Source organism: Emydura macquarii, unplaced genomic scaffold (assembly GCF_026122565.2).
Source record: "Emydura macquarii macquarii isolate MOO-44397 ecotype Brisbane River unplaced genomic scaffold, CSIRO-AGI_Emac_v2 contig_369, whole genome shotgun sequence".
NCBI classification, from domain to species: Eukaryota; Metazoa; Chordata; order Testudines; family Chelidae; genus Emydura; species Emydura macquarii.
Genome location: NW_027130506.1, coordinates 5,809,630 through 5,827,044, shown reverse-complemented (window position 1 = coordinate 5,827,044; position 17,415 = coordinate 5,809,630). Strand labels below are relative to the sequence as shown.

At 40.5% G+C, this 17,415-nt stretch overlaps 1 protein-coding gene across 1 annotated transcript in view; it reads right to left on the bottom strand.

The window, feature by feature from the left end:
- Positions 1-7,493: 7,493 nt before the first annotated feature.
- FER1L6 (fer-1 like family member 6) overlaps positions 7,494-17,415 on the bottom strand; it is a 124,038-nt gene continuing 114,116 nt past the window's right edge. Inside the window, exons 38-41 of the mRNA XM_067530267.1 lie at positions 15,049-15,290; positions 11,357-11,520; positions 10,731-10,831; positions 7,494-9,609 (exon numbers count right to left, since the gene is read on the bottom strand). Coding sequence (XP_067386368.1) covers positions 9,426-9,609; positions 10,731-10,831; positions 11,357-11,520; positions 15,049-15,290 — 691 coding nt within the window. The 3' untranslated portion in view covers positions 7,494-9,425. The remainder of the gene's footprint in view (positions 9,610-10,730; positions 10,832-11,356; positions 11,521-15,048; positions 15,291-17,415) is intronic.

The window sequence follows — 17,415 nt, the reverse complement described above, 5'->3', positions numbered from 1 at the left end:
TCAGTGTAGACGCTGTGTTGCTTACGTCAACTGTTACTCGCTTTCAGGAGCCTTCCCACAATGCCCCTCACTTACAGTATAATCAATACAAGGACTCCTCCTGGGGTGGACACACACCGCTGACACAAGGAGCAAAGTGTAGACACACACGAGCGATGTAATTACTGCGGCAATTGTATGGCGACATAAATTAGGCTGACAGTTTTGTAATGTAGATGTGGCCTTAGAGCTCTCAAATCTGAGAAGAATGAAAAGCGCAGCACAAATATTTATCAACTCTGTTTTGAAGTTTAGCGTTAATCTTGCAACATTCAACCCCTCACCTTTTTCCAGAACTTTACATCAAATAATAAAATGCAAAGTCAAAACATGGATTCAGAATACAGTGTTAATATAAAGTCTATCTAGCTGTGTATTTATATGGCCACTATCACCACAGTAACCTCACTAATGCTAATGCATTTACCCTCACAACACTCCTATGAGGTAGGGGAATATTCTCATCCCCATTTTAAGAGTGAGGACCAGAGGAACTCAGAATTTAAGGACTAGATTTTTAAAGGACCTCAGCTCCCGTTTAGTCACCAAAATTAGTGGCCAGATTGTGTAATAGTTATCTGTGCATTGGTTGCTAAGTACCCTGGAAAGCTGCACTGCATTTAGGTGCCTAAATGGGACTAAGGCCTTTTTGAAAATCTGACCCGTTATTAGTGCTGAGCATTTGGAAATCTGGCCCCATGTGACTTGTCAAAGGATACACAGGAAGTCTGTGGCGGAGCCAGGAAATAAAGTCAGATAAATAAAGTCAGTCTCCTAATAAAGTCAATTTCCTAATTCACAATGCATTCCAACACAAGAATGAATATATAGAGAATAGACCACAGCCCTGTGAATCCATACCCCAGTTAATTGGATCACAATTATGTCCTTATGTGTGAATTAACGACATCTCTAATTATCTGAAACATTGCAGCTAGCCAAGATTATACTCTATTGTGTTTCCAATTAATCATGATCACATTATGATTGCAGTTAAATTCCTATAAAAGCTTCTATCTTTCACTGTTTCTGGTGTTTTACAATGAAAGCTTTGCCGCTTCCTGACACATTTCAATGAGCTGTGATTCAAAATGAGTACCGAGGTGTCTGACAGCAGCCTGTGTGCTAACTACCGTAATGGTGGAGGTAATTGGCTGGTGAAAATAGCAAACAAAGGTATTCCTGCTATAGCTGTCTGGACAATGCATGAACTGAATGAAAAATAGCAAGCAAGGCCCTTAAATCCAGCAGAAACAGCAAAGCAAATCTTTGGCAGAAGAGCATCTAGACTCTAGGTTCTGCCCCATACACGGAAGTGCTCATCTCTGCTGCTCCACACCCAGTCATCTCTGGACCACTTTTCCAGTGAGCAATTGACACTGGTAGGCAGGGGGACAGGCCACAAGACCATGGATTTGATGAGTCTTTCCTTCTCTAATCAAAGCACCTTAGCTTGATGTTTCAGCTGAAAAGGTAATAACACTGCTACTTACGCTGTCATTATTAGGCTTCAGTGTAAATGCCTTTTGTGATGAATATAGGTAATTTCCACGGGTCCTAGAGCCACCGTTGCTGTCTGTGGTAGTGGTTGGTCAGGCACTCAGGTAGACAGCATCACATCTGGAAGGCTTTCCTTGCAACCGGAGGGCTTAAATTTATATTATTTTAGTTGCAACCTCAACTGCTGCTGGAATTAAAGATCCACAGGGAGGCTGTATGACAAAAGAGAGCTGTGGTGCAGGAAGGCAGCTTAGAGCTTGTCTACACGGCAAACGACTGCACCCCAAGCCAGGGTGTGAATCCATAGCCCAGCAGCTTGCCATGCAGTAATGTCCTGTACTCCAAGCTGCACTCCAGGACTGCAACTGATCACCCAGATAACAACCCACTGTAAGAGAGAATCCCTGCCCTAATGATCTTACAGTCTAAACAGACAAGACAAAAAATGGGAGGGGACACAGAGCTGAAGTGACTTGCCCAAGGTCACACAGCAAGTCAGTGGCAGAGCTGGGACTGGAAGTCATGTTTCTTTCCTGACTCCCAGCGTAGTGCTCCATGCACCGGGTCATGCTGCCTTTCAGTGGCTTCAGTTACCAAGCTATTTGCATCCAGGAATAAATAGCCAACAGTCAAATCGCAAACAAGATGGAGCCTTCCTCCATAACCTGCTGAACCTTGTCTCACTATATTACAATTATGTGTCTGGCTGAGGGAGGGTCATGGCCACCTCATGAAGCTATGCTGGAAAGGAAAGAAGAACATAAGTGATGCCGTAAGACTCTGAAATAGAGCAGGATGCATTGGACCATAGAAACCTGAAGCACTCAGCCTGACAGCTGTATCAGCAAGACCAACAGAGCTATAGGCCATTGATTTTGAGAAGCTGCAATGGCCTCTCTATGTCAATTCCCATCAATATCTCATCCCCCGCAAGCAGCAAGTTAACCTTCTTCAGGGAGCTCACACAGGTGGCCAGGGTGGAGTAACAGAGACTGGAAACTTGATTTGCCCACACGAGAGGAAAGCAGGAAAAAAATTTAAAAGCTACTTGCTAGGCAGCAGGAGAGGTAGCCTTTCCATCAGTTCCATCTATCTAGGTACTGATAGGTACCCTTCAGCACAGTATCTGAGTTCCTCACAAGCATTAATTAATGTATCCTTCCAACATGCCCCCTTTGCAGATGAGGAGCTGAGGCACAGACGGATTAAGTGGCTTGCCCGTAGTTAAGGTATCTGTGCCAGAGTCAAGCATCCAAACATTACAGAAATCAAAATGATCATGAAATAGCCAGGTGCATTCAACCACCGACAAGGTGTACAGACTGTGAGTGTAGCCCACCTGGGCATCTGCTGTGTAGGTTAGTGACCAAGAGGGTACTGAACTAGTGCTGGGAGCTTATCAGAATGTATGACATGCAATGCAAAGCAGCATCAAAAAGTTAAGCATATGTAAAAGACTGGGTAAGCCCAGCAGCTTGTTTTAGCTAGTTGGGAGGCAGTCTGGACTAGTGGACTAAGCCTCAGGTTGGGAATCAGAAGCCCTACATTTTAGTTTCCGCTCTGCCACTGACCTGCAATATAACCTCAGGGCAGACTTGCACTGTTGTCAACTCTTGTGGTTTTGTCATGCGTCTCGCGATGTTTGCCAAGTTTGGTAAAGCCCCAGCTGCTGGATTTGTAAAACTCTCAGCTTTCATTAAAAAAAACAAGTACACATCTAGCAAGGTTGCCAGGAAAAGTTAGAAAATGTAATAAAAAAGTAACATAAATGTTCAAACACCAGAAGGCAAGAAAAGAATCCAAACGTTGTTATTTTTAATCTTATGATTTTCAAGCTAAGCTCATGACTCTATGGGCTTGACTTTTGATCATTCGAGACAGCAATATTGGATGCTGCAGACATCGCAGACTGTCTTGTACTTGACCTCTATGCTTTGCTTGTGAGACCAGTGATCATTTCAAGATATGATATCTTGCAAAGCACCAGGGATAGAAATAATGGGTCAGAAACAATGGGACAGCTGTGATTTCATAAGGGCTAACTACTATCACTAACACTAATAATTAACGTTAAACAATATAAACTTCACTAACTATTAACTAGACTAACTACTAAGTACTAAAGAGGAGATTGCTACTTGCGAAGAGCAAGGGGCAGCGTTCCAAAGACCGTCACGGGCGGAAAGAAGGAACTGGGGGCCACGGGGTCGGCAGTGTCCCTATATACCGCGACATGAGCGCGGCACTCCAGGGGGTGCAGGAGCTGACCCGCAGGGGGTTGCTAGGGGCAGAAAAGCTTCCGGAGGCTCGTGCACGGGGCGCGCACTCACCTATGTTGGAATGCATATGAGCAATCACTCGAAGAGAGAACAATGGGTCAGAAACAATGGGACAGCTGTGATTTCATAGGCTTTCACCTACGACAGTTGCCAGTGGGACGATGAGGGAGGTCACATCTTTTTATTATTCGTTTCAGTGACATTTCTGTATGAGGTATTTGTATTTTCATAACAAAATAGAAATTACGTTTATTCTTCAGATATTGCTGCAGTGAATAGAATGAGTGTTCTGTGTCCTTCAAAGATTCAGCCTTAAGGTAGTTCAGGACAGTGGATGTAAATCTAGTACCAGTTAAAAAACAATCACCATTACTATACAACCGTCATTACACTTGCCAACCATTACTACATAGCTGTGGTATCTGTGATACCAAAGTATTTATCTTCGCTTCAAACAGGAAATAGCGTGGATACTAGTGCATTGTAATTTTTTTATAAAATGTTGACACTATTGATAACAACTGTAAGGATCGAATATTGCCTTTGATTATACTGCAGTAAATCAAGAGTAACACCTCAGAATCTGGCCTTTCCTCCATTGCTTAAATGTTACATGCTCTTGCATTCCTTTAGCGTTAGCTTTTCAGAAAGGTTGTGCAACTGAGCCAATAGAAATGACAGAGTTATAAACTAATTAATATTTCCCAAGAGGCCTCACAGTTCACTGTCTGTTGAATTTTTTCTAGTATGATTCCTTTTCATTAGGGACAGTAAAGTCAAAGACCCGATTCTGAATTTCTGTCACCTTCACACTGCTTTGCTGGAGCATGTAGTTTCATTATTTTGCTCTGTCAGGGCAGATTTGCTGATTCCTACTGATGCTCCAAGAGGTGGCTTATAATAACAAACTTCTGTTCTTCAGGGTTTTAGTATTAGTTTTTTTACTGAATCTGCCCAGAGCTAAGCTTCATTTTTAGAAGAACTTTTCTTCTTTGCTGCTTCTGATATTTCATTTTTTTCTCCTAAAAAATGCTTTTCACTTCCTTTCCTCAGACTTCTTGTAATTCTACTTTGCTAGCACAACATAAAAATGACTTTTTCTGTTATTGATCCTTCCAGTGCTGTTGAAGAACTATTGTAAAATACTTTTAAGACTTTACAATTTCCTTTGAAGAGAGAAGGAAGTGAAATTGGCATTTGTGTATTGGGTACGTGAATCTTGTACTCTTCCAGATAGTTCTGATTGGCTTGGTTATTTTCCATGTAAGTAGTTAATGTCCTTCTTTAGTAAATAATACAATTTGTAGAGAGGATAGTTCATAAGAATACTCCACATTACGTTTATAATTGGTTGGCAGAGGAAAAACATTTGTTGATTAAAATAACAGAATATAATGTGAGATATAGTTCCTTCCCCTTAAGCCTCCATATGACCTAACTAAGGGAGAAGGGGAGAAACGGCCCATTCTAAGGGAACAGTATATAATTCACTTAAGTTGTTGTATTTGCTGCTTGGCTGCTATAATGGTGGGTTCAAAAGGAATGGCTAGACAAACAGACGTGTGCTTTTACAGCCTCAGTCACCATGGTAAGTGCCACCTAGACAAATAAAGAACAGTCCATTACCTTACAGTAATGGTGGTTCTTTGAGATGTTCTGTCCATGTGGACCCCACTCTTAGTGTGAATACACCCCATGCACAAGAGACCAGAATCTTTTACCTAGTAGTGATTGCTGGAGCCCTGAAGTGTCCTGCATACCATAGTGCCTCTCCTCCCAAGGTCAGAAAGGGTAGCATGGCCCTAACAGCAGTGAGTTCAGTATAAAAGGATTCCAAGCAGTGGGGAGGAAGAGTGGGTTATGGCATCCACGTGGACAGAACATCTCAAAGAACCACAATTACTGTCAAGGTAAGCAACCATTCTTTCATCTTCCAGTATCTGTCCACATCTTGATCCCACCCTTGGTGATTGGCTATGCGTTAACCTCCTAAAGAGGTGGGAGCTAAGAGTCCTACTTAATAAGCATTAGTAGGACTTCCCTGCCAAGCGAGGCATCAGATCTAGAAGTTGATAATAGGGAATAAGGACTAGCAAAAATATGTACTGAGCTCCAAATGGCTGCACTACAAATCTCAACTATACGGACTCTGGAAATTGCCTGAGCTCTAATAGAATGTGATTTAATTTGGGAGCCGCTTTGTTCAAATCACACGAGAGCCTATGGCAGGGCTCACTCACCTTAGAGTGCCCCCTTGTGTTGGTGCAGGATGTCCCTGCTATGTTCAGCTCCATTACCTCCAGCAGGCTGCCTGCCTCTGGCCCTAGGTCTTCTGTGTCCCAGCCCTGCAGCCAAGTCACCTGAGTCAGACCCCTTCCAGGGTATCATAAACACATCCAAGCAAAAATCTAAATGAAACTGAATAGTTCTTCTGCCATCTTGTCTTGCTGGAGTCTTCTCTTTTCTACACTATTGACAGACCCTGTCTAAGGGATTCTCATGCAGGAGCTTCCCCAGTCTACATTGTGCCCATCTGCATGCCCTAACCCTGGACTTCTCTCAGCCAGAGAGACCTGTCTCTTCTGCCATCTCTCCCTCAACTGAGCGCTTTCAGTCTACTTATTATGGTGTAACCCTGCCCTCTCTGGTCAGGAGCCAATTAGCTACTCAGAACATAACCAATTGTGGACATTCACTAGCCTTGCAGGTGATGAGGATTAAGCCCCATCACAGAACCTCATGCAAGCTGAGATCCACTTTGAAAGTCTCTGTGTGGAAATGGCTTGCCCCTCTAAAATGTCACACTGTCTGGAGGGCTCACAACCATGAATGCCAGCCTCAGGGCAGACTGTCAAAAAGCAGGGCAGACACCCCAAACGGGTAGTATGTTCTATAATTAGATCTCACCCACCCAGTAACACGTATGAACTCCTAAAGCATTATAAGAGTCATACCATGGAGTCACAGTCAGTCCCCTTGGGCTTTCCAGGCAAGCTAGACAATGTGATAGATGGTCACTTTTCACCAAAAAAAGAGTCGGCCTGGTCCTGACTCTACATCCGGCTCCGACCTCCACTCCAACCACTAGGCCTGGCTACCGGGCTCCGGCACCTGACACATTGTGACTCAGCCATCTCTCTGAGTCACCATTCTGTTCCTGCCTCTTCCTTGTTATGTGAGGTGGCTAGTAACTTGCTGCTGGCTTATTCCAGCAGCTAGTGACAAGACCTCTGTGCCAGCTCAGCTGCTCTGCTTCATCCAATGCTCATTGAAGTCAATGGCAAAACTCCCATTGATTTCAATGGTGCAGGACAGGCCTCAGCTGGAGACCAGAGTTTGTCTGTCCCATGCCCCTTCCTGCCCTCCTCCACTGGGAAGGAAAAAGCAGACACATAGCACATGCTCATTGCTATATACTCAGCCCCAGGGCCTGGTAGCCAGTGCATGGGTGCCAGGAGAATTCTTACCCCCCCATGCCAGCACAGAATCTAATCTAGTCCTAAAATCAGTGGGTTGACAGGCACTTAGCACCTTGCAGGATCAGCCCTATTGTCCAATACTTAAACAGAAGGGTCTGCTTAAAGAATCAGCATGTTGCCTTCCAGACTATTCTAAGACGGTAGAAATTACTCATCTGAGCTTTTTTTATTAAAATTATTTTATTTATGCATCACAAAATTAGCTCATTTAAATCTTCGTAATTCAAAGGTTTGTAGACACAACAGGGCTTATTAGGAGAAACAGGGTTTGCACTAGAGTTAAGTACACAGTGAAATAAAAACTAACAGTGCTAGAGGACTACATTACAAATGCCATGTAAGCATGTATCGTACTGGGTCAGGGCCCATTCCATGAGATGCAGAGTGTCTTCCCATTGTCGCCAGTAGATGCTGTACCACACCTTGCAGTATCACTTTCTTATCCTGTTTCTGAGTAACGAGTACCAACCCCACCTATTTCTTTGTCACATTAAACACACGTCTAAGGTCAAATACACCACGTGAAGGCCCCAGTCCAGCAGAGTTCACTTAAGCACATGTTCCACTTGAATGGGACTGTTCACACACAAAGTTAACTTGATAATGTTTATAACACACTTAGAATGTGAAAGCCACAAGAAGTACTACATCATGCTGTCATCATGTTCTGTCACATGGAGTTTAGCCCCTTTTAAATGCAAAATGTTTGCTATTTGGCCATTTGAGTTATTTTCATTTTTTAAAATGACTTCAGTGCCCGCCAGATGAATAGCCCTGGAGAACCAACGTCCTCTGTAGAGTCACAGAACAGGTAAAGCACCAGCAGTGACAATGCAAGCTTTTCTCACACTGTCTTGCTAATGTTCCTCATATCGTCCCGTAGAAGGGACAACCTATCTTGAAGAGAGGGGAGCACATTTCAGGCCTGTTGCCCATTCAGTCTCAGCTGTGTGGCAACACTGCATTTAGATGATTCATTTGTATTCCTATGTTACAGTATCCAAAAGCATGTGCAGTGCTTTCCTGAACATACAGAAATAGCTAGTCCCTTACCCAAAGAGCTTACACTCTAACTGTTACTGATATGACTTTAGAATGGTGGAATGAATTTTCTGGAAGGTCTGGTCTACTACATGTCTGTCTAACCAAAAATCAGCCGACGGGGATTTTTATGGCTGTTAATTATTCATATTCTTAAATTGTCAGCCAAGAAGAGAACATTAGATCATTCTAGTCTGACCTCCTGAATAACAATCTATAAAATATTCTGTGTTTTGGAGTGGGATGGGAGTTGTGACATTTACTTCAAAGGGGCCAGGATTTTACCCCTTGTTTTTAAAATCCCCCATGAGTTGTTCCAGCCTGCACATTTTCTCTGTTTCCTTTCTCATTCTCTCTGTTCATCTAGCTATTGGACAACCGCTTTCTGTATTTCTCTTCTTCATTAACTCTCCATCGGTTTTCAAACCACATCTGAAAATAGATTTTTCTTCCTTTTCCTATACCTCCTTATTCCTTTCTCCATCTTTCATTATTTATGTGAGCACAATATCCTGAGCTTTTGGAGCATAATACATTTATTTTAGAAATTTAAAAATTTGTATATGATCACAAAGGTGAGAAATTCACCTTTGATTTTTATGAACAAATTATCTTTAAAAATCACTTACAGCAATATCAGATCATAAATATATTAAAATCATCAGTTGCAACATTATGCAAAGAACACACAGGGCATCCTTCCTAGGTCTCATGTTTATAGATAATATTTCTCTCTCAATATTTGATAATATAGATATTATTATATGAATTATATTTTACTTTTTATAACACCGTTTTTGGGTTGTATCAAAGAATGTATTTTCACATTTATTCTTGGACACCGAATCAGACTTTAAAATAGTTAATCAAGTTATGGCTGTTCCTGAATGATAATGCACATCATGGTTGTTTCTGAATGAGTAGAATGTTAAAGTATTTTGAGTCAGTTTCATTTTCCTAACATGAATGGTTATGTCTTATCTTTATGATACGCAGAATGTGTTTCAGGTTCATTAACTGTGAAGCCAGGTTTTTATTTTTACTGCAGTACCTGTGTGTGATTAGTTACAAGTGGAGATGTAATTGTCTAAGATCCTACAACAATCCTACGGCTGATTGCTCCAGGCAAAGTGTAGATGAAAAGCACCAAGAAGATCATCAGAATAATCAGAATCAGCGCTATAATGATGTACTTCTTGTAATTTCTCCAGATGAGGTAATACAAACACTTGAAAGGATTTACAAACCAGGAGAAGGAAGTGTCTGGACGGCTGAAGGAAAAAAGAAAAGAGAAAAAATTGATAAGAGACGATCCAGCCATTTCCAAAAGATAATACATTATAAAATTCATGCTGTGTAAAATATATCACTTACAAAAGGACCTCTTAACCTTGGAATCCACTGAAAATTCCTAATCCCCAGAGTACTTCTGAAAGTGCTAATCACCTTAAATGGCATTCTTGTTTTGGGAAGTATTACTTCAGCACATCAGACATAACAGTACAATTGGATTAAGTGACATGTTGGCTTTATATTTTCATTTTCATCATGAAAACCGAACCAAACATTTAATGGAATCTTTCACAAGTTAAAATTACCACTTGGAATAAGATATTTAAAAGCTTTAATAGTAGGAATCTCATTCCAAATTCCTTGTCTTTCCATACTCATTGCTGTAAGTGAATAAGTGCATAAACCTAAACCAATTACATGAATGTTTTTTTGATACAAAAACCTCAATTGGCAATATATTGAGTGTGGTGGAATTTGATAAGATAAAAAGTTCATTCTGGATCTTCTGCTTTGTGAAAGGACTTCAAACAATACCTCAGAAAGTCTTATGTTGAAAAATATGTACCCTCATTCTTTGACTCTGAACTTCAGTAAGTTAATATAGATGTGATAAAATTGTACGATTCCCATATGGCCAGATTCCAAAGTCAAGTGTGCACAGTCACTGGCATGTGTCTAATTTATGCATACAAATACCAGACATATACACACAAATCAGATTTGTGGATGGATATGGCTAGGTAGACGCATGGGCAAAAATATCACATCTAATATTGAGAAGCAAGCCCGTAGCCATATAGGTTAGCAATGACAGGCATAGCAGATATTGATTAATGTAAGAATTGTGAAGCACTTAGCAAATATTAATTATTTAAGCCTAACAATATTCCTGTCAGATACCCTAGGTAAATATCATTACTCCACATTTTTATATCTGGACAAACTGAGTCACAAGGAGGCTAATGTATTTTGCCAGAGTTACATAAAAGGACAGTACATCAGAGCCAGAAGCAGACAGAGGGAACACTCCTGCTAAGACCCTCGCTCCAACCACTACAACAGCGGCCTGATCTCACTTAGTGAATATGTTCCCACTCACTTGGGTTTCTCCAAAGGCTCAGGTTCCTTCCGAGCTTTGCCTACAGGACTCTTCTCAGCTTCCTCTGCAGTGACTAAATGAAATTCAGCTTCCACTTTGCCCTACATCAGAGAGATCATTTTGATTAACAGCTGTTCAAATATTCAATCCAGAGTTATTAACCAATAACCACATATTAACCAATGAGCACCTGTGAGACATTAATCAAATAAATGTGCATAGTTTTAGATTAGTTGATTGACTATTAAATAACTAGCAGATTGTTAATGAATAAAGTTAAGTTCAAGAATTGACAATCACAAACATTGAGAAGCAATTCTGAATTTACCTTCCTCAGTAGCCCCACCCCCTAAATGTTAGTACCAATAAACATCATGTCTATTGGACCTTCCATTTGTTACTTGAATTATTAATGCTCTTTTTAGTATGAGCCACACTTCAATCATCTAAGGATAGGTCTTCCAACATGGAAATTACAATACATAATATTAGTGCTCAGGTGATCTGTGTGAGATTAGAGCTTTTCTATCTCTTTGTAAGATACCTATCATCAAAGTATCTGTATATGAGAAAGGTACTTCTAGTACACTTAGATTGCTCATCTTAGCCAATAGTAATCTGCTTACAGTGAGCTCCCCAGCTTTGACGAAAGGCCACCATCCTCTGACACGCTTTTGCTGAAATATGGATATCTTGTTTTCTTTACTTGTTGGTGTTAGCATGTCTACGTCACAGCTCTTGGCAGACTTGGCTGCTCGAGGAAATTCATTCATTTTCATTTCAAGGGAGCCTGGGGAAAAAATATACTATCACTTAGACATTTCGGATGTCAAGGCAGTCAAAGAACCGCCAACTAATTCACATAGAGCCCAGCTTGGACACAACAGTAAACTACTCCGAGGCTATATTTGTAGCTGCATGTATGGCCCCCGTATCTGTAGTATCTGAATGCCTCATTGTTGGCTTTGCTACTAAACACATGGCTCTTATTTAAATACACCTGGTTAGTTGATATCCAAACTGTTACTCAGCCAATACCCCAATTTCTCCTCCATGGTTCTAAGCAGTACTTCTCAAAAATATTGGCAAAGCAGCAGTGTGAACTCTGAAGGATCCACCAAGGCTTTTGAAAAACATCAGAATTTGGACTCAGAATCAGGCTGCCATAATAAATGAGGATTTTTAATTTCCTTATTAAGACAGGCAAAGAAAGGTGATATAGAACATGGTATTGACTTGTCTAGATCATTTTTGTTTCTATCTGTGCATGTTATAGCAGTGAATACGAAGACAGCAAACATGAACTCCTAAGAGAGTTCACAAAGAGCGTATGATAACAAACCGGCCAAGATTTTCAAAAGTGACTAGTGATCTGGGGTACATCAATGTTTTGGTGCCTGACTTGAGACACTTTAAAAGTCCCTGATTCTCTGAAGCAAAGTTCTCAGAACTTTCTTAAAAGTAGGCCTCTTTAGAGTGTCACAAGCTGGACATTCATAAATGGAAGCATCTGAAATCATAAGTTGCTTTTGAAAACCGTGGCCAGCATGCCTAGAGAAAGCTGTCCTAGTGCATAAATTTGATGCAGAAAGCCAAGCAGTCTAATGCAGATGGTGTCTAATACTCATGCAGTTCAGGGCATCTTGATAGCAGAAAGATGTTGACACATCAAAGGGAATTCATAGAAGAGAAATAAAAATGATTAAGGGGGTGGAGGAAATAATTTATGAGGGGAGGTTAAAAGATGATATGGATATGGACCTCCCACATTCCCAGCTGGGTGCAGGATTGAGGAGGATGATCAGCTTCCCGTTGACTCATGAACCTAGGAAGCTTCCACAACAACCTTTTCCTTACTTTCTCCATCCCTCTTTTCTTCTGCCTGATTCAGTCTCTTTCATATTGTATCATGTTAGGTTTAAATTGGAAGCTTTTCAGGGCAGGGACTGCTGGTGAAATCCTAGCCCTAGTGAAGTGAATGAGAGTTTTGCCATTGACTTTAATGTGGATCGGATTTCACCTTAGGTCTTTATTTATTTGAGGTGCCATATTTTAGTCACTCAAAAAGCCAAACAATGATGCAAGAAGAATGTCTTGCTACCTTTTGCTTGCACTAGCCCTTCCAAAGCATGATCTCTCTCACACACATATGCGAAACCAAAATCTCATGAACCTAATAGCCTGAGGCGGGAGCAGAACTATAGAATCATACAAGTGTAAGACTGGAAGGGAACACAATAGGTCATCTAGTCCAGTTCCCTGCACTTAAGACAGGACTAAATAATAACTAGACCATTCCTGACAGGTGTTTGTCTAACCTGTTCACAAAACCTCTAAAGATGGAGATTCCACAACCTCCCTAGGCACTTTGTTCCAGTGCTTAACTACCCTGACTGTTAGGAAGTTTTTCCTAATGTCCAATCAAAACTTCCCTTCTTGCAATTTAAACCCATTGCTTCTTGTCCTGTCCTCAGAGGTTAAGGAGAACATTTTTTTACCCTCCTCCTTGTAACAACCTTTTATGTACTTGAAAACGGTTAACATGTCCCCCCCCCCCCCCCTCAGTTTTCTCTTCTCCAGACTAAACAAACCCAATTTTTTCATTTCTTCTCTCCTAGGTCATGTTTTCTGACCTTTCATCATTTTTGTTGCTCTCCTCTGGACTTTCTCTAATTTGTCCACATCTTTCCTGAAATGTGGCACCCAGAACCAGACACAATACTCCAGTTGAGGCCTTATCAGCACGGAGCAGAGTAGAAGAATTACTACTTGTGTCTTGCTTCCAACACTTCTGCTAATACATCCCAGAATGATGTTTGCTTTTTTTGCGATAGTGTTACATTGTTGACTCATATTTAGCTTGTGATCTACTATAACCCTCAGTACCCTTCCTAGGCAGTCATTTCCCATTTTGTATGTGTGCAATTGATTGTTGCTTCCTAAATGAAGTACTTTGCATTTGTCCTTATCGAATTTTATCCTATTTACTTCAGACCATTTCTCCATTTTGTCCAGATGATTTTGAATTTTAATCTTGTCCTCCAAAGTGCTTGAAACCTCTCACAGCTTGGTATCGTCCACAAACTTTATAGGTGCACTCTCAATGCCATTATCTAAATCATTGATGAAGATATTGAACAGAACCAGACCCAGGACTGATCCCTGCAGGACCCCGCTCAATATACCCTTCCACCTAGACTGTGAACCACTGATGACTACTTTCTGTGAATGGTTTTCCAATCATTTGTGCACTCACTTAATGTAGCTCCATCTAGACAAGATTTCCCTAGTTTGCTTATGAGGTCACGTGAGATAGGATCAAAAGCCTCACTAAAGTCAAGATAGACCACATCTATCTCTTCCCTTCTATCCACAAGGCTTGTCAGCCTGTCAAAGAAAGCTATTAGGTTGACATGATTTGTTCTTGACAAATCCCTGTTGACTGTTAATAAGGCAATAAGTATCTTCTAGGTGTTTGCAAATTGAGTGCTTGATTATTTGCTCCTTTATCTTTCCAAGTACTGAAGTTAAGCTGACTGGTCTGTAATTCCCTGGGTTATCCTCATTCCGCATTTTTATGGATTGGCACTATACTGGCATCATGCTGAAATGTGAACCTCCTGTATTAGATGCCTATCTACTACAGTAACTAGAGTAATATAATGTAATATAATATAGATGAGACAGATATATATATAAGTAAGAGAGAGGAGGGAGACAACATGTATTTGTCTAAATGATGTTTATAGGGTTTAGGAAGAGGAATACGATATTTGAAGCTTGTAAAAACTAAGGAGAGGAATTGCGTTGGGTGGTTTAAGGAGTAATGGAATTAACTGGAGTAAAAAGTACTTTGGGATGAATATCAGGAAATATTTCCTTACAGTGAGCTCTGTTAGAGTCTGGAATAATCTTTGAATGGACGTAGTGGAAGCTCAGTCACCAGAGCAATTTTATTCTCAACTGTACAAAGCACTTGAAAGCATACTCCCAGCAAATTAGTTGAAAATCCTGCATTGTCAGGGAGATACCGATTGGCCTAAATAGGCTCTAATACCTGACGTTATAGAAAAATGTCACTATCATTTAAACATGGGGGTTGAGCGGGCAACTTTTAATTAGCCTCCAAAAATATGCCACTTAGATCCACCCATCTGAGTAGCCAAAACTATATATTTGTTAGGCATTCTAGCCATTAAGTGGATTCATGGAAGCCGATTGATAATTGAGCCTTAGATGCCTCCTTAAACACTTTTCTACAAAACAAAGGTCTATGAAGATTTTAGCTGAAGTTCAGTTGGCATCACTGTTTGCTTACCCAGGAAATCATCAGAAGAAAGTCTTTCAAAGTCCCAAACCTGGAGCACTAACACTGCTGGCATTTTGCGTTCTGTCTTTTCCAAGGAAAATATGTTTTCTTTCTTATTGACCACCATTTGTTTTTCAGCTGGGAGGTAGTGGAATGGAAACACAAAGCGCCAGTTGAAGTTCCCTTCTCCAGTCAAGGAGTTGTAATGCACGTCTGTCTCCTGTTTGTCATCTTCCAGTCCCTTTAACCACCTATAGCATGCACACAAGTGAATACAGGAAGGTTAATAGGGAGGCTGTACTATGGGCATTAATATTCAATTACAAGAATTATTATTTATGAATCCTTTCTTTCATCATCAATGTTAGTAGAGGAACTGGAAGGCCTTGGGGGGGAGGAGAGGTTAATCTCTAAAACACCGTTGATGGGTGGCTCAGATTTTCTGTGACTGAAAATCACTATCAAAAGTTTAAAGGGATAATGTGAATTCTACTTAGGTCAGATTTGTAAAATTCTAATTACCTACTCTCCAATGGCTAGTCATTTAAAAAATACTTTTTTTTTTGATAGGCAAGCAAACTATCATAAGTGTTTTTTCATTATCAATCACCATGATAAAAAGTATCTGAGTAGATTTTGTGCCTTAGCTGGTAGGCTTCATGACTACCTCAGATGCTGATTTAGGTACTGGATGTTAGAATCAAAATTATTTGTAGCTGCAGGTGCTGTAGAGTGAAGGATGTCAGGTGTAAGTCTGGCTGACTGGTTTCCCCAAACTGTCTTCAGGTTTGTTCTTGTTTTCTGATGCATCACAAACAATGTGTCATGTGCAAAGGCACATTACAAAAAAACATATTGTGCTTCCCTAAAAATATGTATCTTTTGAAGGCATCCAGTCATTTATGAATGTATCTACTTTGTTTTTTTAGATCAGCAAATGATTGGCTAGAACTTCTAATCAATATTTAAAAATTTGCACCACATCCAAAAAAGTTAACTGGTACTTGTGAATGATATTATTACAAAAAGATGATTAAAAATATGAACAGTCTCAAAGATGGAACTAAGGACATAAGAACTAAGAATGGCCATATTGGGTCAGACCAATGGTCCCTCTAGCCAGTATCCTGTCTTTCAACAGTGGGAAATACCAACTGCTTCAGAGGGAATGAACAGAATGGCAATTATTGAATGATCTATTCCCTGTCATCCAGCCCCGGCTTCTGGAAGTCAGAGGCTAGGGACACACAGAGCATGGGGTTGCATCCCCGACCATCTTGATTAATAGCCATTGATGGACCTATCCTCCATGAACTTATCTAGTTCTTTTTATAATGCAGTTATAGTTTTGGTGTTCACAATGTCTCCTGGCAATGAGTTCCACAGGCTGACTGTGCATTGTGTGAAGAAGTTGAATTCCATTTGTTTGTTTTAAACCTGCTGCCTATTAATTTCATTGGGTGACCCCGGGTTCTTGTATTATGTAAAGGAGTAAGTAACACTTCCTTATTCACTTTCTCCACACCATTCATGATTTTATAAACCTCTATCATATGCCCCCTTTGTCATCTCTTTTCCAGGCTGTAAAGTCCCAATCTTTTTAAACTGTCTTCATATGGAAGCTGTTCCATACCCCCTAATCATTTCTGTTGCCCTTCCCTGTACCTTTTCCAATTCTAATATATCTTTTTTGAGATGGAGCAACCAGAACTGCATGCAGTTCAAGGTGTGGACATACCATGGATTTATATAGTGGCATTATGATATATACCATCTTATTATCTATCCCTTTCCTAATGTTTCCTAACATTCTGGTAGCTTTTTTTGACTGTTGCCGCACATCGAACAGATGTTTTCCAAGAACTATCCACAATGATGCCAAGATCTCTTTCTTGAGTGGCAACAGCTAATTTAGATCCCATCATTTTGTCTGTACAGTTGGGATTATGTTTTCCAGTGTGCATTACTTTGCATTATCAACACTGAATTTCATCTGCCATTTTGTGCTCAGTCACCCAGTTTTGTGAGATTCCTTTGTAACTCCTCACAGTCTGCTTTGGATTTAACTATCCTGAGTAATTTTGTATTGTCTGCAAATTTTGCCTCCTTCTTGTTTACCCCTTATTCCAGATCATATATGAATATGTTGAACAGCACTGGTCCCAATACAGATCCCTGGGGGATACCATTATTACCTCTCTCCATTCTGAAAACTGACCATTTATTCCTATTCTTTGTTTCCTGTCTTTTAACCAGTTACTGATCCAGGAGAAGACTTTTCCTTCTTATCCCATGACTGCTTACTTTGGTGAGGGACCTTGTCAAAGTCTTTCTGAAAGTCCATATCACTACACACAAATCCAAATGTATGCACTA